Here is a 27,251-nt window from a genome sequence, read left to right as displayed (position 1 = left end):
AATGCCACGCCCCACAGTTGGTATATAAAAATATTCCATAAGTATATCAAATAAACAAATTAACATCAAGCGATCACAATTGTGTGGTCTTAAATATGGCTTTGATAGCTATCAGTTTGGCTCTTATACCGATAAAGATAATCTTATACAAAGTCTGTGTGATCTTCTAGCACCATGCAAATAATTATCTACCAAAACTGTGTCTTCATCCCTCATGAGCAAAAGGAATTCAAACTCACCAGAACCGTATGCTGCCAATTTTCAAGCAGCAAACCACACTCACCTAAAGTGCCTGTAGGCACCTAGAAATGTGAGTGTACCATTTTATAAGTCTGTAATATCTTTAATAAAAACTCATTACACTATGAAGTTTTTAAACACACAAAGTTGGATACATGTGACCCTAACCTACCCTTAGAAGGAAGTGGTCCCTAAGAGAGAGACATTCTACAGGCACTTTAGATCCCAGAGTGCTTGAGTGCTTCCGTTGAGTGGCCACTGCTTGCTAGATGCAGGATTGGAGATTTGCTGCACCATTTGTTGCCACCAAGGAAAGAAGGACAACACTATTTGGCACTATCACCACGGACAATATCTCCTATGTATTTATGTATTGCTGTCTTGCATACATTTTCTAATTTGTGTTTTCTCTGTCGCTCATTGACAGACGCAGTCCTCTTGATTAATATCAAATCGGGTTATACTGCCCTCTACAGGAGTAGGACACTAGGCAGAAGGAAAACGTTCTGGCCACACCTTAGGGGCAGTCCCAGAGGGTATATCCTCTCTCTCCCTGCTACAGGATGTCAGTTTTTTTCTGTCTAGTTAGGAGTAAGGACCTAAGTTCCTTGCTGGGATCTTTGGTCCTGGCAAGATTTTGTTTAGAAAAATTTTTTTAAGGCAGCTTTTTTCTCCAGTTGTTCCTGTGAGATCTTCAAGCAAGTATGCTGAAACTGGGCGACGGGCTGGATGTTGAGATCCAGTGGTCACCCCAGTCAGCCTACGAGCGCGTGCAGGCCCTAGCTCCGCGCTGGGTTGGCCGCGACATAGTCCCACTGGACGGGGACTGACCCTGCCTGTTCCTGTATGGTGAGTAAAATGTTCCCCCTCTCCCCCTGTCGGGTTTGTGGGTGGACGCGGGCCCCTCCCTGGGATGACCGGACCTTTATAATCCTGGATCCCCCCTCTATCCTATAACAGGTGTCACAGATCCCCCTCTTGAGGGTGATTGAGTGAATAGGAACCAGAAGGCTTGGTTTGGGAGCTGACAATCGGAAGTCACTGTATGAGGGGCACTGTAAGGGACCATGACTGAAGTCAGTGGCTGGCATTACTGTTAGGATGGCCATGTAAGAGGGTGATAGCATCTTACCTGATACATAAGGTGCAATACAGGCCGATGCCTGTGCCTGGACTACCGCCATCCGCAGGCCGCCATCCTCCCACAGGCCATATACCTCCCGTAGGCCGCACAGGCCGATGACTACCTTCCGCAGGCCGCTGCTATCTTTCCACAGGCCGCCATTTTCCCGCAGGTCGCGCGGGGCCGCCATCTTGGCGTAGCCTCATGTCTCCAGCATGGGGGCGGCCATTTTGGAGATGACCAAACACCTCGAGGAGTAGTATGGGAGGCGCCGGTAGGCGTGTAAAGGGGCGGAGCCGCCTCCTTTACCCGGGAAAATGAGCCAAAGACTTCCTGTCTGTAACAGACAGTGCTGGGAACAGATTGATAGAAACTTCTGTGCATCTGGTGGTGAGCCTTGAGGTCTCTCTCTCTCTGTGGGGTCCAAGCAGGTAACACTGAGGGGCGCTGTTGCGCTGGGGGACTACAAGAAAAAAAAAAAAAAAGTTTTTTTCTTTGCAATTATTTTTTTGTTTGCTGGCAAGTGTCTTGAATATCATGGACCCTGCCACACATGTATCCCCACCTGATCCCCTCGAGGTGGCCGCAGGACCCTCTAGTACCCCACTTGTGATTGATGCATTATCAGCAGTTTTGGAGTCTTTGGTATCCCGGGTGGAGGTGGCCTGTCAGGGACGGAGGTCAAGGAAGCGACCCCCGGCCTACCCCTATTTCATCCGACACTTCAGATACGGATTCTGAGCTGGTCACTGCAGCTGCAGGTCCCTCTAATGGGGCTGCTGTCTCAGGTACGGTCTCCTCAGACAGTGAGGAGGATGTTTCTGCCTCCGCCATAGCACAAGAAGAAGCGTTGGTGGACGCACTAGTCATGTCTGTCCGAGAAACCTTAAGTCTTGAGGTTACATCGGCAGAGGTAGCTGACACTGAAATTCCCTTTGGTACCAGCAAGCCTACCAAAATGGCGAAGGTTTTTCCCTTGCCCAAATGTTTTGGTAATCTAATTAAAGAAGAATGGGATCGTCCAAAACTAACCCCTGCTATTTCCAAATGCATTGCTAGGCGCTATCCGTTTGAGGAATCCCTCCTTAAAAAATGGACGGTACCACCAGTGGTAGACCCACCAATTTCCAGACTAAATAAAGCCACTGTTATCCCGTTGGAGGACGCTCCGTCCTTTAGGGATCCGGTGGATCGAAAAGTGGAAGCGGAATCCCGCTCCATTTTTTCCCTGATAGGGTCAACATTTAGGCCAGTGATTGCCATTGGTTTAGTTTCACAAACATTGACAGAATGGACCAAATTGTTACGCCGGGACATAAAGGTGAGAAGCATCCCCCCGGCAGTATCAGATTTGCTGGAGCAGATTATCCAAGGGCTACAGTTCATCTGTGACGCCGCTCTGGACGCCACTCCCTTGCTAGGGCATGCATCTGGTTCAGCAGTGGTCCTCAGACGCGTGTTGTGGTTAAAGTGCTGGTCGGCGGATCAGGGTTCCAAAAAGACTTTGGCTAATCTTCCTTTTCAGGGGGATCGCCTGTTTGGGGCCACCTTGGATGAGATTATAAAGGATCTCACTGGGGGTAAGAGCACTTTTTTACCACAGACTGCTAAAGGTAAAGGACCTCGTAACAGGCGAGGACCTTCCTTTTCCGCTCATAAGAAGTTTTTTCGTTCCGCTGGGGCGGGCGATAAGGGGAAGTCCTCCAAAGCCCCTTCGGGGGGCTTCAGAGGGCGCTGGTCGGGTAAACAAAAGCCCGACTCAGCCAAACCTGAAGATAAGACAGCCTGAAGGTGCGCCCCCACCCATCTCTGGGGTGGGGGGACGTCTTCACCGGTTTCCGGATCCATGGCTTTCCAGAATCCCGGACAAAGGGGTTCGCGAGGTCATACGGTCGGGATACAAGATCGAGTTTCGATCACTCCTACCGGTGCGATTCTTCCCTTCCAACATTCGCTTAAAAGCTTTGCGGGGAGCAGTAATGGACTTGATGCAACAGGGAGCGGCAGTTCCCGCTCCTTGAGCAGAACGTTTTCTTCACTTTTTCAAAAGATCATTCCTAGTTCCCACCAGGAGATTGAACTATCTGGTCCTGGGACTGATGGTGGCCTTCTTAGAGGCAGTACCGTATGCCCAGTCGCATACCCGAATTCCCCAAAAGGAGATTCTTTTCAGATGGAATCGGAATCCCGATTCTCTGGACAATCGGATCCGGTTGAGCGAGTGGACCAGGGAGTCTCTGGTCTGGTGGCTTCGGTCTCCGATGCTCAGCCAGGGGAAGTCATTTCTTCAGACAGAATCCAGGTTACCGATAAATGTATTGGATCTGAGAGCGATCAGACTTTGTCTGTTTGTCTGATTTACTGGACCGAGCAGCTCCAGGGCAACCCGGTTTGGATTCAGTCGGACAAGGCCACGGCCGTGGCTTTTGTCAATCACCAAGGGGGCACCAAGGGTGCCCTGGCGGCCATAGAAGTGGCCAGCATTCTTCATTGGGTGGAACGGTTTGTTCCGGCTCTCCCCGCGGTATTCATTCCGGGGATGGAAGATCGGCAGACAGATTATGTCAGCCGTCAGATTCTGGATCAAGGGGTGTATGTCCTCTTCATCCAGAGATATTTCACCAGCGGTGCCTTCATTGGGACACCCTGGAGGTGGATCTGTTGGCAGCTCGGCTCAACAGGAAGGAGCGGAGGTTTGTAGCCCGCTCCCGAGATCCTCGAACGAACGCAGCAGACGCGCTGGTCGCCCCGTGGGGACAGTATCAGCTACTGTATGTCTTCCTTCCTCTCAAGTTGCTGCTGAAGCTTCTTCGCAGGATAGAGGTGGAGGGAATTCCAGTTATCCTGGTAGCTCCGGACTGACCTCGTCGACCCGAGTACGCCGACTTCGTCAGGCTGGTCGCGGACGCTCCTTGGAGACTTCCTCTCAGGGAGGATCTGCGGTCTCTGGGACCGATCTTCCATCCTGCTTTACAATCGCTGGCTTTAACGGCCTGGCTATTGAGACTCAGGTGCTGAAGAACAAGGGATTGTCAACTCAGTTATTCCTTTCTTTAATTAAAGCAAGGAAAGCGACTTCTAGAAAAGTCTATCATCGCACATGGAGGTCTTATATTGCGTGGTGTGAATCCTTTGGATTCCCTCCACGTGCCTATTCGGTGACCCGAATCTTGGCTTTTCTACAACAGGGGGTTGAGCAGAAGCTGGCCTTGAGTACTGTCAAGGGTCAGGTTTCAGCGTTGGCAATTTTCTTTCAGAAACCTTTGGCTACCCATTCCTTGGTGCGGAATTTCATCCAGGGGGTGCGGCACTTGGCTCCGCCAGTGCGCGCGCCCTTACCGCCCTGGGATCTTAATTTGGTGTTGTCGGTTCTTCAGAAACCTCCCTTTGAAAATATTAGGGAGATTCCCTTGCTTACGTTATCCCAGAAGGTGGCCTTCTTGGTGGCCATTACTTCTGCACGCAGGGTGTCAGAACTGGCCGCATTATCCTGTCGTTCCCCATATCTGGTGGTTCATAGGGTTAAGGTGGTTCTTCGTCCGAATCCATCCTTCCTTCCTAAAGTGGTTTCAGAGTTTCATCTGAATGAAGACGTATTGCCTTCCCTATGTCCTAAGCCCAGTCATCCTCTGGAGTTTGCGTTACATTCCTTGGATGTGGTTCGGGCAATCAGGGTATACCTGAAAACTACGGACTCGTTTCGTAAAACGGATTCACTTTTTGTGATCACGGATGGCCCCAAAAAGGGGTTGCCTGCATCTGCCGCGACTATCTCCAGATGTATCAGACAGACAGTGGTACAGGCTTATTCTATTAAGGGTCGGAATCCTCCGTTCCCTGTTAAGGCGCACTCCACTCGGGCGCTTAGTGCTTCCTGGGCCTTCCGCCATCAGGCGTCAGTGGTCCAGGTTTGCAAGGCGGCTACCTGGTCGTCCGTTCATACCTTTACAACATTTTATAAAGTTGATGTGATGGCATCGGCGGATGCCTCTTTTGGCCGCAAGGTTCTGCAGGCCGCAATTTGAGGAGACCGTTGGTCTACCTCGAGGGTTTTTTCTGTTGGATTTTCAGTTGAGTCTCATCCTTTGGTTTGATGAACCTTTAAGACTTCTAGTCGGCACCGGTTGGGCCTTCTGGATTTAAATTTTGATTTCTGTTATCCCACCCCTCAATTATGGCACTGCTTTGGGACGTCCCGATTTGATATTAATCAAGAGGACTGCGTCTGTCAATGAGCGACAGAGAAAAATGGATTTTTGTAAAATCTTACCGTAAAATCCTTTTCTCTTAAGCTCATTGACAGACGCAGTACCCGCCCCTCTACTTTTGAGTTGGGTTGGGTTAAATTCTCTGACACTGCTTTGTGACATAACTGACATCCTGTAGCAGGGAGAGAGAGGATATACCCTCTGGGACTGCCCCTAAGGTGTGGCCAGAACGTTTTCCTTCTGCCTAGTGTCCTACTCCTGTAGAGGGCAGTATAACCCGATTTGATATTAATCAAGAGGACTGCGTCTGTCAATGAGCTTAAGAGAAAAGGATTTTACGGTAAGATTTTACAAAAATCAATTTTTACACCTTTTACCCACCCTGATACTACACTGGGCACTTTACATCACCTCCCTAAATATTGAGAATTTTTTAGAGGTTTTTATACACTTTATATATATTATTGTATATGATGTTTTTTTGTCACCTGCAATGTGCATGACACTGTCCGTCATAATTATAAAGTTTATGATATTTATTGCACGTATTGGGACACAGCACACATTAGCACAGATTGGGACAAGCACTTTAATATTTTATATTTATTTTTATTTCTCTTATTTTGTTATCCAACATTCGCGGCAAGTTTCTGGGTGGATAAGTCACACTACAGCTAAAGTGTGTTTTTATCACAGTCACGTGATAGTTTGTTTTTAGGGCTAGTTCACACCATAGAAATGCAGTCTGGATGTGTTCCTTATGCTTTTTTTCATGCAAGTGTTTGATGCGTTCCAGTGTATTTTTGATATGTTTTTGGTGCGTTTTGGATGCAGTTCAGTGCATTTTTCCCCCCTCCTATTTTCTTAACCTTCAACAAGGACATGTGTGTTCCAGATGCGTTTTAGCACGTTTCAGTACAGTCCAGTATAGAAAAAATGCAGCATGTTCTACTTTTTTTTTTTTTTTCTAGAACTGGGACTGACCACACTGGTAAACTATATGCCACTGAAAACCATATGACCTCCTATCCATGCATTTTTGATACAGAAAAACGCATTGGGCTACATGTAGTGTGAACTGGCCCCTAGGGTTTTTATTAGATATGTGCAAAGAGAGATCACACAAATACTTAAAAATATAAAATTTATTTAAAAAAAAAAAAAGACAGATAAAGAAAATATAACAAGAATACATAACTAAAGATGCTGTTTTCCACCACGGGTCCCTCCACTATGTGGCATGGGGCACAGGTGATCACAGGCGCAAGCATAATTGCACGCTTTGAAGATGAGACAAAGGTCTCTGAGGATTTGGTGGGGTAATCTGAAACTTGAAAAGACCACCCGTGGCCAACTCCTTTTACAATATGACCCCTCAAGGACTTGGTCCGTTAACAATACCTTTCCAATGACATGAGTCAGCTAAAAGTTGCTAGAATACCCAAGAAGCTTTATTAGATGTTTGTGAAGCCAACCCTGATAAGGAAAATGAAATATGCAATTTCCCTATCATAGTGTGAAAACAGTAAATTTTTCTGGAGCTCTTATTGAATTTGTGTAATTGAATTCCAGATTATATGGACAACATTAAACAATTTTTGGTTATAACCTGCTTTTAATTTCTTTAAAGGATATTGGTCGCCCAACTAGTCCTCCTCAGATTGACGCTGCAAAACAAACAGTCTCAATCAAAATGGACAGCCCGACACAATGTGATACGGACAAACAGTTAAACTATTCTACCATTATCATCTTTCATTGCAAAAAGGGGGTAGACCTGGTAAATACATTCATTTGTCATAATTCACCATTTCAGGCTTTAATATAACTTTTCATTGGATAAATACTTTATTTCATTCCTAATTAACAGGGAAGTCCAAAGTTTGTCCAACAAGCTGACTGCAATTATGTGTTTGAGTGGGGCACCCCATTAGTGTGTCCAGATGATGAAATAATGTCTGGATGTTCCCTGATGGACCAGCAGCGTCATTACACATTTAACCTGTCAAGCCTCTCTGGACAAACCTACAAGGTAAGAGGACCTGGCTTTGTATATATGTTTGTACAATTACAGCATGAAAACAGACCCAGTTGATTGGGCAAAAAGACTTTTAATGGTTTTCAAATGTGCATAAATGCTTTTGTGTCATTTCCTGGGCATATTATTTGACATTGCGGTTGTTTTTGCTATTCTATATGACCCTTGACTCTTATGACCAAAAGCGATGGTGTTGTGCATGGTTTCGAGTGTGCTATTTAAAGGAAACCTGTCACGTTTGAAGTGCTGGTACTGATGTTGATGACTTCTTTTTAAAGTTACTGGTTCAGCAATCAACATCTTTATCTAGCTGTTCTTTATCTAAAAAAGCTTGCAGGTAGCACAGGTGGAACGCCAAACCTTCATTTTTGATTTGTCACAGAGATGGAGTAGCCAGACATAGAGAATGAGAGTTAGGAAACTGCAAAGATGTTTTATTTTGTGTACTTGTTATGTAGCCAGACTGAATAACAAATAATGTAGCATAGTTGTATGTGTATATGATTAAAAATGTAAGAAGCTGCACTGTGCTGGCAGTTTTCACACAGAATGGATCAGCCTATTTTTCCAGTAGTCCGAAATGCTTGCTGTTGCTCATGCTATCTAAATAGTCTTGTTGATTGGAGGACTGTGCTGGGGGTGTCAGATCATTGGAGTCCAGTACTGGTGAGAAACAGGGGTTCGCCTCTCCAGTGTGCTGCTAGTATAGGGTATCATATGTCAATGTCGCTCTTCTCTGATAAGTTCTGACATAGTTCTGTATTTTCAGATAATGGTGGTTAAAACACAGTAGGGACCAGGCATTCTGAGTCTATGATTAATCTTTTATGACCCAGATTAAGGAAAGAGGAGGAGCAAAAGAAAGAGACACTGTTTAAACTTGGGTTTTTTCAGTTTTTGAGTAATGCTGTGATCTGTGAGAGGGGACTTGGGAGGTTTGGACTCTTTCTGTAGGTGTGACTGGGTGGGATTAAATGCTGAATAGGACGTATTCAATCCCACCCAACATCAGAGCTGTGAAGGAAGTTACATTATTTGCAGAGTCTGAAAGACTAAAGAAGGGAGTGTAACCGACTGCTGCTGCAGGAAGTGGCTGTGGAAGGGACAGAGTCTATTAGCAGGATATACAGAGTGTCACATGATACAAAGCCACAACTAAACCCAGAATTTAAAGGGATACGGAGACAACAGAGCAACATAATACAAAGGTATTATCTATGCTGGGATTGATCATTCTATTCAGTTCTAGTGAAAAGAAAGTTAGAGTTCAGATTTAGAGTAAACCTGTGCCTAGGCCAAGCAGGGCAAAGTGACAAGTTTACTGTAGTCCCCCCTTTTCTTACTGCACATACTTGCCTTTCCCTGGCTTCCCTGTGTATGTGAAATTAAGAAAGTCCACTTTCTCTTACGTCCTCCGACAGTCGCCGCCCCTCATCAAGTCATCACTAATGGGTATTGACTTCCGCTCCGCAGGAGTAGCTAGGCATAAGACTTGTTAGATACAAAAGCTTTTAGCATAAACACACCCATGGGGGCTGTCCCACTGGTCAATACCCCCCTGCAGTAAGCCATCCCAACTCAGTTTGTCTCTGCCTAGCGTTAGGAGTAGATGGGCTTCCCTGTGCTGGGGCTACAGTCTCAGCCTTCTAATCTTTTTCTTATGATTTTTATTTGCAAGTTTTTTCTTTGCTTTACTAGCTGTTTATTTTGTCAGCTTTAGTTTTAGTCGGATCTTTGGATGAAGATGGATTTTGCGGAGCTGGGAATCGGACTGGCCGCCCTGGCTCTCCAGGGCAGAGGGTCAGAGGGATCCCCAGCCCGCCATTGAGCGTTCGGCTATGGTTCGCCCTGGCACTATGAACGACCCATCCCTGCTCGCAGCAGGGATGCAGCCTGTGAGGTGGCTACCTCACAGGACACATCTGCGGTTACATGCTGCAGTGTCCTGCGTTTGGCTGACGGCATTCCCTGTCATCTGAGGACAGCGGCTGTCCGTCTCATAGAGGCACCCCACGCCATCCGGTACAGTTAAGTACTTCTGTGTGGGGCCTCTGTCTGGGGTGACAGTCCTGTGTTGCTGTGTGTTCCCCCATGTCTGTGCGTTTTGTGGGGCTCCCTGATGCGATCCCTGCGGGGGTCTTTTTTAATGCACTGCTGGCACCGTGTGGGTTGGGGGGCCCCTCTCCTTTGTCACTTCGGTGTGTTGGAGGTGCAGACTGTATGTGCGGCCGGGTGAAAACCACGCGGTCCGCCATTTTTGGTGTGGGCAGCATGTCTGGCTTCACTGTGGGCTTTTACAACAGCTTGCTATGTAGTGGTTTTGGCGCCATCTTGTGTATGGCAGAACGATCGTTCCGAGCACATGTGGGCGGCCACCTTCCCGTAGCCTCCCATTGCTTCCTATGGGCAGCCATTTTCCCTTGGCCTTACAGCATATAGTTCAGCCTCTGGTGACCTCACTTCCTTTTCCTCTGGAGCAGCGATCAGTGTGGTAATGCTCTGTGGGGCTCTGCAGACTGTCTCTTCCATATCTCTCTCTCTTATCCTTCCTGGCTCAGTTTTGTTCCCTTTAGGGGGGTCTGTGTACACTGTGCATATAGCGGTGGGCTGCGCGATCCGCAGCGCTTTTAAAGGGCCAGTACAGTTTTCATTATTTTTTTCAACAGTGGATTCTCAGGACAGCAAATTCCCCCCAGCCCTTGTGGGGGCCCCCAGTTCTGCTGAACCCCCCCGTTGTGCCTGATTTGGCCGCTGTAGTGGCATCTTTGGTGTCAAAAATGGAGGTGCTGATGGCTGAACGTGCTGCTAAAAAGAGGCCTGGACTATCTTTCTTCTCTGATTCAGATGGTGATGTGGCTGCTGTAGCTGGCGTGCCCTTTTCAGGGTCTCGCTCTTCCCTGGACCCGCTGGGGTCTGAGGGGGAGGCGGAGGTTGAGGGGGGTGATGAATCTCCCCCGGGATCTCCTGAGGAACGTGCTATTAAGGATGAATTGATTTCTTCTGTTAAAGAAACACTACATTTGGAGGATGAGCCCACTCCTCCGGGCATTGTGTCCTCTTTTGGTACGCACAGGGCCCGCAAGACGGCACAGGTTTTTCCCTGCCCCGCTGAGTTTCATCACACGGTGAATGAACAATGGCGCTGTTTGAAGCCCCCCTTCGCGTTGCCTGCTCGTTTTAAACTTCTTTACCCCTTTGTGCCTTCTACGGAATCGCGCTGGTGTGTGGCCCCACAGGCGGACCACACGGTGGCCGTGTTGAACAAGGCTACTTTGGTTCCCACTGAGGATACCCCGGTGTCCCGGGACCCTACTGACAGGAGGTTGGAGTCTCTTGCCCGCCATGCCTACACGGTGGCGGGTTCCTTGCTCAAACCTATTTTCGCTTCTGCCATGGTGGCTCAGGCGGTGGCGGATGGGACTAAGGTGCTTAGACGCACTCTCTTGTCTGATTCTGCCCCACCTGCTACGCTGGCAATGGTGGACCAAATTCATCAAGGGGTCATGTATTTGTGCGATGTGGCCTTAAATGAGGCCCCTTTGGCTGCGCTCCTGTCTAGTGTCATGGTTCTTAACCATCGACTGATCTGGCTGAAGAGCTGGTGGGCTGACCAGTCGTCACAGAAAACGGTGGCTGACTTTCCCTATGCGGGGTCTCGCCTTTTTGGTGAGGCTTTGGATACTTTGGTGAAAGGTGTCACTGGGGACAAGAGCACGCTGCTGCCCCAGAATCCGAAGAACAAGTCGTTCCGCGGCAAGCGGGGTTCCGCCGTTAGACCCAGTCATGGGTCCTTTCGTGCCTTTAAGCCGCAAAACAAGGGCAAACCTTTCAAGGGCCAAGGTGGCCAGAAAAAAGCCATGGGCCGGCAAGCCAAAGTCCGGCCAGGCCAGTGCGGCGGCTCACTCCTCTGCCTGAAGGGACACCCTCACCCGTTTCAGGGGTGGGGGGACGTTTGCGCGGTTTCCTCCAACCTTGGCTGCTCCGCATTCAGGACAGGTGGTTAAGGAAATCGTTTGATCGGGTTACAAGATCGAATACCTTTCCCGGCCAGCAAGCAGATTCTTTCCCTTAAATCTTTGTTTGACTCCAGGGCGACTGGGGGACCTGCACCAAGCGGTGCAGGACCTCCTTGCCCAGGGTATGATTGTCCCGGTGCCTCATCGGGACAGGTTTCGGGGTTTTTACTCGAATCTGTTCACTGTGCCCAGGAAGGAGGGCAAGGTGCATCCTATCCTGGACTTGAAAGCTCTGAACCGATTTGTGCGCGTTCGAACCTTTCCGTATGGAATCTCTCTGCTCGGTTGTGGCCTCCCTGAGTCCGGGGGAATTCATGGCATCCATCGACCTGCACATCCCCATCTTCGAGGGTCATCAGAGGTACCTCAGGTTCGCCATTGTGGAGGACCATTATCAGTTCGTAGCGTTGCCTTTCGGTCTCGCTTTAGCTCCGAGGGTCTTTACCAAAGTGCTGGCACCTGTTCTGGGCCTGTTGCGGGCGCAGGGCATTGCGGTCCTGGGTTATCTGGACGATCTCCTGTTACGATCGAGTGCCAGTCAAGATCTGTTGTGCGATCTGTCGACTACGGTGCAGACGCTCCAGAAGTTCGGTTGGACCATCAACATTCAGAAGTCGACCTTGTCTCCTTCAGTTCGTCTTCCCTACCTGGGAATGATTCTGGACTCGGCTCAAGCCAAGGTTTTTTCTGCCGGGGGAAAAACTCCGGACTCTTCAGGACGAGGTCAGGTCCCTCAGGGACAACGAATCCTCGTCACTCAGGGCCTGTATGCGATGCCTGGGGTTGATGGTATCGGCCTTTAAGGCGATACCCTTTGCTCAGTTCCACACACGGCCTCTCCAAGCGGAGGTCCTGGCCAGGTGGGACAGGCTACCTCAGTTTTTGGATCTGATGGTCTCATTGTGTTGCCAGACCAGAATGAATCTTCTGGGGTGGCTTCAGTCCCCGGCTGTGTCGGATGGCAAGTCCCTTCCGCCCGCTGTTGTGGACGGTCATTACCACGGATGCCAGCCTATCGGGCTGGGGCGGTGTCCTGGGCAACCTGTCTGCCCAGGGCACCTGGTCGGAGGAGGAATCCTCCCTTCCGATCAATGTGTTGGAATTGAGGGCGATCAAGCTCTGTCTCTTCCAGTGGTCGGACCGACTTCGGGGCCGTCCTGTACGGGTACAGACGGACAATGCTACCGCGGTGGCTTACGTAAACCACCAAGGGGGCACCAGAAGTTCCCGGGCGGCCCGGGAGGTGTCCGACATTCTGTCTTGGGCCGAGACTCATGTCCCGGCGATTTCGGCAGTTCACATTCTGGCTGTGGAGAATTAGCAGGCGGATTATCTTAGCCGCCAGACCCTGGACCAGGGGGAATGGTCCCTGCACCCGGAGGTCTTTTCACATGCTGTGTGCGAAGTGGGGATCCCCAGACGTGGATCTGTCTGCGTCTCGGCTAAACAAGGTGGAAAGGTTCGTGACAAAAATGCGCGATCCTCGGGCAGACGCCTCGAATGCGCTGGTGGCCCCTTGGCATCGGTATCGCCTGATGTATGCCTTTCCTCCGATTCAGTTGTTGTCCACGTTCCTTCGCAGGTTGGCCTCGGAACCGATTTTGGTGATTCTGGTGGCGCCGGACTGGCCACGCCGGTCCTGGTACTCGGACATAGTTCACCTGGCAGTCGAGCCTCCTTCGCGGCTCCCGCTGCGGGAAGATCTGCTGTCTCAGGGACCGATCTTCCATCCTGCTTTACAGTCGCTGGCTTTAACGGCCTGGCTGTTGAAAGCCAGATCCTGAAAGACAGGGGTCTCTCCCCGGAGGTCATTCCTACTTTGATCAAGGCTAAAAAGCCTCGTCTGGTAAGATTTATTACCGTACTTGGAAAGCTTATTTTGCCTGGTGTGAGTCCAGGGGGTTTTCTCCTCGCTCGTACTCGGTGACGAGAGTGTTGGCTTTCCTTCAGACTGGTGTGGACCACGCCTGGCACTGGCCACCATCAAGGGTCAGGTGTCTGCACTGGCTGTTCTTTTTCAGCGCCCTGTGGCGTCTCATTCCTTGATTCGCACCTTCATTCAAGGTGTGCGACATTTGGCTCCTCCCCGGAGGGAGCCTTTGCCTCCATGGGACTTGAACCTGGTTCTGTCCGTGTTCCAACGGTCTCCCTTTGAGAACATTAGGGAGATATTGTTGCCTCTACTGTCCAAGAAGGTTGCCTTTCTTGTGGCGATCACTTCGGCTCGCAGGGTGTCGGAGTTGGCAGCTCTGTCGTGCCGCTCTCCCTACCTGGTGGTTCACAAGGATAAGGTAGTCTTGCGACCTGTCCCTTCTTTTCTATCGAAAGTGGTGTCTGAGTTTCACCTTAATGAGGACATTGTTTTGCCTTCGCTCTGTGCGAAGCCTAAGCATCCTAAGGAGGTTGCCTTGCATTCCTTGGATGTTGTCCGGTCGGTCAAGGTTTACCTGTCGTCCACTGAATCCTTTCGAAAATCGGATTCCCTCTTTGTCCTTCCTGAGGGACCTCGGAAGGGCATGGCTGCGTCTGCGGTGACCATTGCCAAATGGATCAGATGGATCAGACAGACGATTGTCCAGGCCTATGCTTTGAAGGAACGGGTTCCACCCTTCCCTGTTAAGGCACACTCTACCAGATCGATGAGTACGTCCTGGGCCTTCTGGCATCAGGCTTCGGTGGCCCAGGTGTGCAAGGCTGCGACTTGGTCGTCGGTGCACACCTTTGCCAAATTCTATAAGATTGATGTTCTGGCATCAGCTGATGCCTCCTTTGGCCGCAAAGTTCTCTGTGCGGCAGTGCCATAGGGGACCCTTGTTTTTTTGTGGGTGCCTGGCTGTTGGGGTAGTTTATCCCCTGGTTTATTTGCTTTCCTGGGCGTTGCTCCTGTTGAGCCTTTTTTCTGTTGCCCAGAAGGTTCTCTTACTGTGTGTGTAAGGTTCCTTTCTCTGATGTGGGTACTGCGTGCTTTTTATGCGGTTGCGTCTCCCACCCCTCAGGTCTATACTGCTTTGGGACATCCCATTAGTGATGAATTGATGAGGGGCGGCGACTGTCGGAGGACGTAAGAGAAAACTGAATTTTTGTAAAATCTTACCGTAAAATTCCTTTCTCTGAGTCCTCCGACAGTCGCCGCCCCCGCCCCTCTTTTGGGGTTTTTTATTGTACCCTTACTGCTATGTTACCAAATTGAGTTGGGATGGCTTACTGCAGGGGGGTATTGACCAGTGGGACAGCCCCCATGGGTGTGTTTATACTAAAAGCTTTTGTATCTAACAAGTCTTATGCCTAGCTACTCCTGCGGAGCGGAAGTCAATACCCATTAGTGATGACTTAATGAGGGGCGGCGACTGTTGGAGGACTCAGAGAAAGGAATTTTACAAAAATTGTTTTATCCATGCCCCAGATCTCCTCAGTGGGAGCTTACACAGGTCTGAAGACTCTCCCAAACCTTTGTGACAACAATGGCCCATTCACCAACCATCAATGCTGTCACATGGAGTCAAAAGCTCATCTATTCCTTAAAGTGGTTCTTCACTCTCCCAATCAACATTGATTATTTTAAATCCTCATTCTGCTAGCATTAGTAAATAAAGTATATCCTATTTACTTGTTTTAAACTTTTTTTAATTTTTTTTATTCACTTCCTGGTTTCCAGGCCTAGGCAAATGAGGTCATACATCCCAGGAGTCTTCAGGAGGAGAGGGGGAGATATTTTCTCAGCTAAGCACACTCTCTCCTGCATGCATGCTTGGGCTAAGGGCAGACCGATTTCAGGAAGTAAAGACTACATAAATAATTTACTCTCACTCAAGACGGCCAAGGCCAGAAGTGCTAGGGGGGTGCTTTTCAAAGACATTTCTCAAGAAAATAAAGTATAGAGACATGGATGGATGGGGGAGTTTTCTTTGAATATTAAAAATTAATAACATAGCGTTTTTGGTTTGTGGTGTTTAGATGCAGTGTAGTTCCGCTTTAAGTACAAGACCTTTGGTAACTTTGACCCGAACAGCTATAGAGAACAGCTGGAGAGAAAAAGAAAAGTATGTGTTGCTAGGAAAGGGGGCATAGGTAAATTAAAGATTGGCTTTTCAAACATGGTCTTTAAATCAAACCTACATTGTAAAAAGATACTTTTGCCAGAACTTGAAAATCCCTGTTGATTCCCCCAGAGGGCAAAGTGCATGTAGCACTTGGTCCTAATCAGATCTAAGCTGTGGTTGGCAAGTTAGCCTTGTCTACAGCACACTTCCCTTCCTACCCTGCCACTGTTTGACAGTGCTGTTCACAATGAGACAAATGCATAACTGGTTGTGAATGAAAGCACACAGCGAAGAGAGGGGAGTGACACAATGATGGCACTTGTCTATGGCAGCAATCTCAAACAGACCCTGCTTGCTTGCCTGTTTCTAATTTTCTAACATCTACCTTACCCTGTGCAACTCTTCAGTCGGTACCATTTTTGGCATTTTTTTTTTCTCTTGGGCGTTTTTTCTTCAGTTGTACTCACACAGCTACAATGACCCAACCATGAAGGCAGTTCTTAGATAGAATTGTGTCCCCCAGGTTGGTTATTTGAATACTGGGGATCTTCATACAGCAATGCTGTTGTACAACCAGTGTAACTGCCCTACTTACTTAATCCAGTGCTGCACATGAACATGAATAAAATGAACTTGCTTTTTCTTTCAGACATCCGGTTTAAACCCCTACTACATTGGAGTATGTTCAGCAGCAGAAAATATACCATTTGGTAAATGTGATGGCGCTGTGTGCCTTCAGTCTGGAAACGTGGCCTTTTCCTATGGAAATACAAAAGCAATGAAAATGGAGTATCGCCATTTAGAAGACATGTTGGTTCTTCAGTATGTTGGAGGAGATTTTTGCCCACCAGGTAAAAGCATTTATAAACTCCTAATACTTAATAGCATATTTACCGTGCATAATATGTAGTTATGCTCGGTAATTAATGTATAGCTCCAAATGAGTGATTTGGTAAGGAATCCGTGCAAATACATTGTTGCTGCCTTTCACAAGTTCTCAACATATTTCATGGTTACTTTATCTGTAATACATTATTTTGTTATTTTAATTTTTTTGATTATAGTGACTGAGAGTGGTGATGTCTGTGTCCTACCATTTTCATATAAAGGAAAAACCTATAGCGCATGTATTTCAGAAGATAAATCTCGGCCATGGTGTCCAACCTCCTCAGATTTTGAGAAAAAAAATGGCAAATGGGGTTTTTGTTTAACAGGTATGTCTTATTTTTATATATATATATATATATATATATATATATATATATGAGGATTTTTTCCTCAATGTATAGTTTATTGATGGGTAGTTTGATGTAACGGTAAAGAAAATTGTAATCCTAGCTGGGGCTCCTTATTGAGGAACAGAGAGGTTAATCCTGGGCAGAAATGTGGGATGAAAACCAAGCTATATGAGCAGTTACAGCCAAAGAAGTCCAAAAAGTGGGATTTTTTTAGGTACCACAAAGACACAATATTAAAACAAATTTGATTGAAAATTCCATAAAACACTTAGTCATAAAGCTGAGAAAATTAAACCATAATGTCACAAGACATAGAGGAGCAGGAGATTTACATCATGGATGTGCAGCCGACAAATCTGCAGCAACTGCGTGATGCTATCATGTCAACATGGAGCAAAATCTCTGAGGAACACCTTGTTGAATCTATGCTACAAAAAATGAAAGCCGTTCTGAAGGCAAAAGGGGGGTCCAACCTGGTACTAACAAGGTGTACTCTGAAAATTACCAGATTACACAGACAGATATTGATATAACCCAATGTCCCTAAAATGTGTACCCATAATGAAAGTCTTGTCTAAAAAAAGAAAATGGGAGCTGGGACTATCCCAGACATGTAATAGGGTTCCCGTAATCCATAAAAAGTGTCCAGTTAGTCTGGTCAGCATTTCTTGTAGCTTTGCGTGAAACTTTGGAGTCAGCTGTCCAACAAGGGATGAGTTATTCAGTTCTATGTGTACATTTTAGCTTATCTACTGATCTCTGTAGGCTTTTGTATGTTGAATAATAGAGAGAGATGAAAAGCTTACATGTAAAAATTTGTCTAATGTTCCACTAGCTGACTTGGATATAAGACTACTTAATATTTATATCCCATATTTAAAGTAACCGTATACCTGAAACTTATGTTCTAGTGTTGGCTAGAGTAGGGAAGCGTTAAAACCTGTCTTTTTATTTTTTGTCTGTCATGTTGGAGAGATTTCCCTTCCCTTCACTTTGTCATGGAGATTGAAAGGAACGTGAGTACATATATACAAACCGAGGGTAATATCCCCAGAAGAAGTGTTCCTACTGGAAGATCCCCACTTTATTTCTGTTGAGAACAACTCTAGATGGTTGCCTACAGGACAAATAGAGTCAAATCTCTCCAGTGGGGACAAAGACGGTTAGACAAATCTGACACTGATTCTAACCCTTTCTCACTACCCAAATGGTTAAAAAAAAAAAAAAATGTCCCGCAAGAAAGTGCCTCCACGTGCACATAGGTGAAAGCTCCCAATTTGCTTTTAAGACCACTGCCTAATGGACAGTAATACGCCTGTCACCTTGTTTTTCAGTATCTGAGAGGAGACGCTCCACCATCTTCTTTAAATGTGATGAAAATGCTGCAAGAGGAGCACCTGTGTTGGTCGCTGACACCAAGGGGTGCTCAGCTACGTTTGAATGGAAAACGCAGCTGGCATGTCTTCCAAGGAAGTTAGATTGCAAGTTCATTATCGATCACAAGTCTTATGACTTAAGGGTGCTCTCCTCCTTGACTGGATCTTGGTCTTTTGATTCAGATGGTAGCAAGTAAGTCACTCCAAGTTACAAATATTTAATTCCATATGCCCTTATCAATGTGTTTTGTTATATTCAGAGACATGCAAAAATCCAGAATATTGCTGCACTCCTTGGTGTCTTTATTGAAGCAATAAAATAACATCACAGGTATGACCGAAACATAAAGAGTAACGAGTTACACGCAAAGGTCAGCGCTTACTCAAACCTCCTATACATTGCATGTAGTATATATATATATATATGTATATATATGTATGATGCAAGTGAGCATGGTATGGCAATTGAACAATTAACCAGTAAATCAATAAAAGATGCACTCCCACTACACTGAGAGCCTACGCTCCTTGCCTTCCCATACTAATATATCCTATAACACATAAATCAAAAAAACACAAACAAAACAAGCCACACATCTCCTCCAACCTATTACCCACCAACAAAGATCCAGCAGCCACTGCTGGTTGACCGTGCAGGAGATCACAGAGAAGGAGATAGTCAGCCAAGGACAGAAGGACACCTTCACAAGCTAAGTGCACATAATGTCACAATGTGAGGGATACGCATGTTTCCTCCTCTAACAGGCTGTGTGGCTAGCAAGCCATTCACAGCACGCCAAACAGACAATGATGTCCTATAACCACTTGAAACAACGGTTTTGAAAACAACAAAATATGTTAGATGAGATAGTGTCTAAAAATTCAAAAACAAACAAAAGAATCAATAAAAACAAAATATGAATAAAAGATCAAAGAAAGGTCAAAATAATCAAACAAAAAAACACCCCTGGGAACCCTATGCACAAAATGTACAGTTGGACAAAAGAAATGCTACAGTTGGGCACAAAAGGAATGATCCCTGTACGAACCAAACACCGATATAATGCCAAACTTACATACTGACTCAATATATTGTGTTAAATGTGGTGGGATATAAACAAACGTCAATAACAAAATGGCTGTTCATAAAATTATTCAAACTAAAATGCCACTGTGTTCATACAGTGGGTACGGAAAGTATTCAGACCCCCTTAAATTTTTCACTCTTTGTTATATTACAGCCATTTGCTAAAATAATTTAAGTTCATTCTTCTTCCTCATGAATGTACACATAGCACCCCATACTGACAGAAAAACACTGAATTTTTGACATTGTTGCAGATTTATTAAAAAAGAAAAACTGAAATATCACATGGTCCTAAGTATTCAGACCCTTTGCTGTGACACTCATATATTTAACTCAGGTGCTTTCCATTTCTTCTGATCATCCTTGAGATGGTTCTACACCTTCATTTGAGTCCAGCTGTGTTTGATTATACTGATTGGACTTGATTAGGAAAGCCACACACCTGTCTATATAAGACCTTCCAGATCACAATGCATGTCAGAGCAAATGAGAATCATGAGGTCAAAGGAACTGCCTGAAGAGCTCAGAGACAGAATTGTGGCAAGGCACAGATCTGGCCAAGGTTACAAAAAGATTTCTGCTGCACTTAAGGTTCCTAAGAGCACAGTGGCCTCCATAATCCTCAAATGGAAGACGTTTGGGACGACCAGAACCCTTCCTAGAGCTGGCCGTCCGGCCAAACTGAGCTATCGGGGGAGAAGAGCCTTGGTGAGAGAGGTAAAGAAGAACCCAAAGATCACTGTGGCTGAGCTCCAGAGATGCAGTCAGGAGATGGGAGAAAGTTGTAGAAAGTCAACCATCACTGCAGCCCTCCACCAGTCGGGGGGCTTTATGGCAGAGTGGCCCGACAGAAGCCTCTCCTCAGTGTAAGACACATGAAAGCCCGCATGGAGTTTGCTAAAAAACACCTGAAGGACTCCAAGATGGTGAGAAATAAGATTCTCTGGTCTGATGAGACCAAAATAGAACTTTTTGGCCTTAATTCTAAGCGGTATGTGTGGAGAAAACCAGGCACTGCTCATCACCTGTCCAATACAGTCCCAACAGTGAAGCATGGTGGTGGAAGCATCATGCTGTGGGGGTGTTTTTCAGCTGCAGGGACAGAACGACTGGTTGCAATCGAGGGAAAGATGAATGCGGCCAAGTACAGGGATATCCTGGACAAAAACCTTCTCCAGAGTGCTCTGGACCTCAGACTGGGCCGAAGGTTTACCTTCCAACAAGACAATGACCATAAGCACACAGCTAAAATAACGAAGGAGTGGCTTCACAACAACTCCGTGACTGTTCTTGAATGGCCCAGCCAGAGCCCTGACTTAAACCCAATTGAGCATCTCTGGAGAGACCTAAAAATGGCTGTCCACCAACGTTTACCATCCAACCTGACAGAACTGGAGAGGATCTGCAAGGAGGAATGGCAGAGGATCCCCAAATCCAGGTGTGAAAGACTTGTTGCATCTTTCCCAAAAAGACTCCTGGCTGTATTAGATCAATAGGGGGCTTCTACTAAATACTGAGCAAAGGGTCTGAATACTTCGGACCATGTGATATTTCAGTTTTTCTTTTTTAATAAATCTGCAACAATGTCAACAATTCTGTGTTTTTCTGTCAGTATGGGGTGCTATGTGTACATTCATGAGGAAGAAGAATGAACTTAAATGATTTTAGCAAATGGCTGCAATATAACAAAGAGTGAAAAATTTAAGGGGGTCTGAATACTTTCCGTACCCACTGTATATATATATATATATATATATCACACCACCATACAAGGATACAGAACAACACACCCTCCAGATGGCGCCAACAGCCCCCTTCTTCATAAAAATGTGTAAGGCGTCACTCATAGTTTAACCCCTGTGGAACTCTAGTGCACAAATGAAAGCTCCAATAAACCTTGTGTTTACAGAGAGACCTAAACCTGTCGCCCTCACGTCTGGGAGTACCCACCTTCTCTACAGCCTGGACACAGATGGCACGCCGGAAACGACATTCTGCGTATCCCTCATATTGTGAAATTATGTGCATTTAGTTTTTGAGGGTGTCCTGCTGTAGTTGGCTATGTCCTTCCCTGTGCTTTCCTGCATGGTCATCCAGCAGTGGCTACTGGATCTGTATTGATGGGTGGTGATGGGTTAGAGGAGATTTGTGTGGCTTTTGTTTGTGATTTTTTTTTTTGTTTTTTGATGTATGTGTTATATGACATGTTAGTATGGGAAGGCAAGGAGCATAGGCTCTCATTATTGTAGGGGGAGTGCATCTTTAATTGATTTATTGGTTCATTTTTCAATTCTGGAAAATATATATTCCAAAGTATATGCCTCACGCCAACGGAACTAAAAAGGTATTTTTTGTATTAAAAAATTATTAAAATATTAAAACTCTTAGCCTAAAAATCTATTTTCTCTGCAGCTGCTGTATAAATAAGATATTGTGTGTATATATATATATATATATATATATATATATATATATATATATATATGGTCTTTAAAAGGCCAAATACAGCGCTTGCTAAATTCTAAGGATGCCTGTATCTGTTTTACCCTCTAATTAGGTAAGTTTATTATCAGTGTAGAAGCTCTTTCAATAAATAAACATCAAAGCTCAAACTGAATAGTTGTGCAGAGTAGTGCTTGGTGTATGATCATGTGATACTAAAAACAAATCCTGTTATAGGTGAAAAATATAATAAAATCACTAAAAATTATAAATACATACGTAGCCAAAAAAAATGATTAAGTCCACAATCTACAAAACAGCAAAAAATTGTCCCAAATTGTATAAAGTGATCCAGTGCTCAAAATCGATAGTGCTGTCCTTAGTGACAAGTAGATCTTCACATTCAAAAGTGCAAGTGCTCTAGCGTGATTTGCCGGGATATCAAATCCTTGGTGATTAGGTGAAATGAATCACTTACCAGATTAGGTGGGTTCTATGTACCGTATGGTACTAGAACCAATCTCGCGTAAATAGCCCCCTGGGCTCGATCGATTTCCCCTTTGCTCGATCCTCTGAACTGCTGAAGGTTCCTTCAGATCCCAGGGTACTCGATCGGTGGTGGTGTATATAGGAGATAAGAAAAAGGCTCCAGATGGTGTAATAGATTTAAGAAGGACCTTTATTTACCATTTAACGGGTAAAACAAGTTTAAAATCTTTAAAATATCACTGGTGGTCTAGCGGTGCGGGCTGTTCGTCCTCCTCACAGAGCGACTGGGCTCGCTTCCGGTTTGCGCTCCACCTCAACGTGACGTAATGACGCTGTGTGGTCCTAACTGGCGCGTTTCGTCACTTCCGGTGACGTCTTCAGAGCTTTTTAAGCGAGATTGGTTCTAGTACCATACGGTACATACAGTGGGTACAGAAAGTATTCAGACCCCCTTAAATTTTTCACTCTTTGTTATATTGCAGCCATTTGCTAAAATCATTTAAGTTCATTCTTCTTCCTCATGAATGTACACATAGCACCCCATACTGACAGAAAAACACAGAATTGTTGACATTGTTGCAGATTTATTAAAAAAGAAAAACTGAAATATCACATGGTCCTAAGTATTCAGACCCTTTGCTCAGTATTTAGTAGAAGCCCCCTTTTGATCTAATACAACCAGGAGTCTTTTTGGGAAAGATGCAACAAGTCTTTCACACCTGGATTTGGGGATCCTCTGCCATTCCTCCTTGCAGATCCTCTCCAGTTCTGTCAGGTTGGATGTTAAACGTTGGTGGACAGCCATTTTTAGGTCTCTCCAGAGATGCTCAATTGGGTTTAAGTCAGGGCTCTGGCTGGGCCATTCAAGAACAGTCACGGAGTTGTTGTGAAGCCACTCCTTCGTTATTTTAGCTATGTGCTTAGGGTCATTGTCTTGTTGGAAGGTAAACCTTCGGCCCAGTCTGAGGTCCAGAGCACTCTGGAGAAGGTTTTTGTCCAGGATATCCCTGTACTTGGCCGCATTCATCTTTCCCTCGATTGCAACCAGTCGTCCTGTCCCTGCAGCTGAAAAACACCACCATGCTTCACTGTTGGGACTGTATTGGACAGGTGATGAGCAGTGCCTGGTTTTCTCCACACATACCGCTTAGAATTAAGGCCAAAAAGTTCTATTTTGGTCTCATCAGACCAGAGAATCTTATTTCTCACCATCTTGGAGTCCTTCAGGTGTTTTTTAGCAAACTCCATGCGGGCTTTCATGTGTCTTACACTGAGGAGAGGCTTCTGTCGGGCCACTCTGCCATAAAGCCCCCCGACTGGTGGAGGGCTGCAGTGATGGTTGACTTTCTACAACTTTCTCCCATCTCCTGACTGCATCTCTGGAGCTCAGCCACAGTGATCTTTGGGTTCTTCTTTACCTCTCTCACCAAGGCTCTTCTCCCCCGATAGCTCAGTTTGGCCAGACGGCCAGCTCTAGGAAGGGTTCTGGTCGTCCCAAACGTCTTCCATTTGAGGATTATGGAGGCCACTGTGCTCTTAGGAACCTTAAGTGCAGCAGAAATCTTTTTGTAACCTTGGCCAGATCTGTGCCTTGCCACAATTCTGTCTCTGAGCTCTTCAGGCAGTTCCTTTGACCTCATGATTCTCATTTGCTCTGACATGCATTGTGATCTGGAAGGTCTTATATAGACAGGTGTGTGGCTTTCCTAATCAAGTCCAATCAGTATAATCAAACACAGCTGGACTCAAATGAAGGTGTAGAACCATCTCAAGGATGATCAGAAGAAATGGAAAGCACCTGAGTTAAATATATGAGTGTCACAGCAAAGGGTCTGAATACTTAGGACCATGTGATATTTCAGTTTTTCTTTTTTAATAAATCTGCAGCAATGTCAACAATTCTGTGTTTTTCTGTCAGTATGGGGTGCTATGTGTACATTCATGAGGAAGAAGAATGAACTTAAATGATTTTAGCAAATGGCTGCAATATAACAAAGAGTGAAAAATTTAAGGGGGTCTGAATACTTTCCGTACCCACTGTAGAACCCACCTAATCTGGTAAGTGATTCATTTCACCTAATTACCAAGGATTTGATATCACGGCAAATCACGCTAGAGCACTTGCACTTTTGAATGTGAAGATCTACTTGTCACTAAGGACAGCACTATCGATTTTGAGCACTGGATCACTTTATACAATTTGGGACAATTTTTTGCTGTTTTGTAGATTGAATTTTTTTTGGCTACTTATATATTTATAATTTTTAGTGATTCGATTATATTTTTCACCTATAACAGGATTTGTTTTTAGTATCATATGATCATACACCAAGCACTAATCTGTACAACTATTCAGTTTGAGCTTTGATGTTTATTTATTAAAAGATCTTCATTTTTCAATTGCCATGCCATGCTCTCTTGTATCTTACATACATAAGGTTTGAGTAAGCGCTGACTTTAGCGCGAAATGCGTTACCTTTTATGTTCCTGTCATTCCTGTGGTGTGATTTTTATTGCTTCAATTAGGATACGAAGGAGTGCAGCAATATTCTGGATTTTTGCATGTCTCTGAATCTCACAGATGAGCTGTGCAGCACCCTGGGTTCCAATTCACAACATGTGAGAGTCGGACACTCACCTAGAGCGGCATTTCTTTGTCTTTACTGACCCACGTTTTGTTATGTCATTAGGAAGCTGGAAATTCTTTATGATATCAGATGATAGCACATAAAAGGATTCATGCTTGGCTGAAAAAGAGTCAAACTGAATAAAGCACTGAAAGTTTGCATTGCTTTTAAAGAGGTTTAAAATCCCTGTAATGATGATTATGTGGACACAGGTCCCCCATCCCTCTAGAGAACTAGCAAGCTTGTTTTATATGCATTTTGGAAGATGTGTTTATTTTCCATTTTTTTTTCTTTTCACCAATTTATTAGTGATGCTCCTACTTTAGTCTTTTTCCTTATACTTTAATTTACATTTTACTTTGTATTGTTTGATGTACAGGTATTATTTAAATCTTTGTCAAAGAGTGAATAAGGGTCCTAGCGCATGCTCAGAGAGTGCTAGTGTGTGCCAGGAGAGGAACGGGCAAGTTCAAGTTTTGGGGCAAGTTCACACACAGCAGGTCACAGTGAAGGGTAAGTTAAATGTGACCATTTCTTCTGTCCTTTTCAAAACGTATTTGTAGATAATAATGCTACTAATTGTACTTATGGTTTTAATTTAACGGACGGAATTGCTAGAGGAAGAATCTTGTGATCATTTTGGGAAAAAATGTAACCCTTTTGAAAAAAGAAATACCTTGTATGCAGTCCCAATTAAATACTTGTGTATATTATCCTTGTGGGGGTATGTCCTCGCGCCTCTGGATGTGTGGGCCTATCTGATAATTTTTCCCTTATGTTGGGTCTAATTGGACAGCAGCTGGGGGATAAATAATGGTAAAGAAAGGAAGGCTTCCAATAGGGCAGGGATCCTCAAACTACAGCCCTCCAGCTGTTGTGGAACTACACATCCCATGAGGCATTGTAGAGCACTGACATTCACAGACATGGCATGGCATGATGGGAATTGTAGTTCCTGAACAGCTGGAGGGCTGTAGTTTGAGGATCCCTGCCCTATTGGAAGCCTTCCTTTCTTTACCATTATTTATCCCCCAGCTGCTGTCCAATTAGACCCAACATAAGGGAAAAATTATCAGATAGGCCCACACATCCAGAGGCGCGAGGACATACCCCCACAAGGATAATATACACAAGTATTTAATTGGGACTGCATACAAGGTATTTCTTTTTTCAAAAGGGTTACATTTTTTCCCAAAATGATCACAAGATTCTTCCTCTAGCAATTCCGTTGTGATCATTTTGGGAAAAAATTTAACCCTTTTGAAAAAAGAAATACCTTGTATGCAGTCCCAATTAAATACTTGTGTATATTATCCTTGTGGGGGTATGTCCTCGCGCCTCTGGATGTGTGGGCCTATCTGATAATTTTTCCCTTATGTTGGGTCTAATTGGACAGCAGCTGGGGGATAAATAATGGTAAAGAAAGGAAGGCTTCCAATAGGGCAGGGATCCTCAAACTACAGCCCTCCAGCTGTTGTGGAACTACACATCCCATGAGGCATTGTAGAGCACTGACATTCACAGACATGGCATGGCATGATGGGAATTGTAGTTCCTGAACAGCTGGAGGGGCCATAGTTTGAAGACCCCTGCAATAGGGGAACCTCCCCTCAGCGCTTGCTAGTCAGTTTTGTAAATGCTGTTGTATGTTGTGAATCAATAAATATGTGCAATTGTGCAATACAGCAAAGGTATATGTAAACAACCACTGATGTGCAAAATAAATTAATGCATTTTGAAATGTGCAATTTTTATAATAAATACAGCATATCACAAATGTGCAAAAACAGGTTAGTGCATTTTTTAATGATTTTGTGCAAATTCCACAATATATTGCCAAAAAAAGTGCTCTGTGCACAAATGAAAAATAAATATATAGAAATAAATATTAATAGGATCTGGCCCTGCACAATGTGCAATAAAACCAATAACCAAAGTTAGTTTTTATGTTTTTATCTATTCACGTGTGGATCATGCATTAAGCAAAAGAGGCAGCCCAGCAGTCAGCTGAGGATCACCTGCACTTTATAAGACTGCATATTGGACACTTGCAGAGCGGTCTTCATCATTAAAAAAACAACAGTATTTACAAAACCGACTAGCAAGCGCTGGGGGGAGGTTCCCCTATTGCAGGGGTCTTCAAACTATGGCCCCTCCAGTTGTTCAGGAACTACAATTCCCATCATGCCATGCCATTCCATGTCTGTGAATGTCAGTGCTCTACTATATTGCACAATTGCATATATTTATTTATTCACAACAAGGAAATAACAGCATTTTCAAACTGACTAGCAAGCGCTGAGGTGAGGTTCCCCTATTGGAAGCCT

The 27,251-nt window shown here is 45.2% G+C and overlaps 1 protein-coding gene across 1 annotated transcript in view; it reads left to right on the top strand.

The window, feature by feature from the left end:
- IGF2R (insulin like growth factor 2 receptor) overlaps window positions 1–27,251 on the top strand; it is a 294,611-nt gene that overhangs the window by 231,445 nt on the left and 35,915 nt on the right. Inside the window, exons 36-41 of the mRNA XM_082249744.1 lie at window positions 7,202–7,351; window positions 7,442–7,603; window positions 16,315–16,516; window positions 16,730–16,879; window positions 18,238–18,472; window positions 25,304–25,437. Of these exons, the coding sequence (XP_082105870.1) occupies window positions 7,202–7,351; window positions 7,442–7,603; window positions 16,315–16,516; window positions 16,730–16,879; window positions 18,238–18,472; window positions 25,304–25,437 (1,033 nt within the window). The remainder of the gene's footprint in view (window positions 1–7,201; window positions 7,352–7,441; window positions 7,604–16,314; window positions 16,517–16,729; window positions 16,880–18,237; window positions 18,473–25,303; window positions 25,438–27,251) is intronic.

This window comes from Pelophylax lessonae (genome assembly GCF_965119305.1).
Source record: "Pelophylax lessonae genome assembly, chromosome: 3".
NCBI lineage: Eukaryota > Metazoa > Chordata > Amphibia > Anura > Ranidae > Pelophylax > Pelophylax lessonae.
This window is presented reverse-complemented; position numbering and strand designations above follow the sequence as displayed.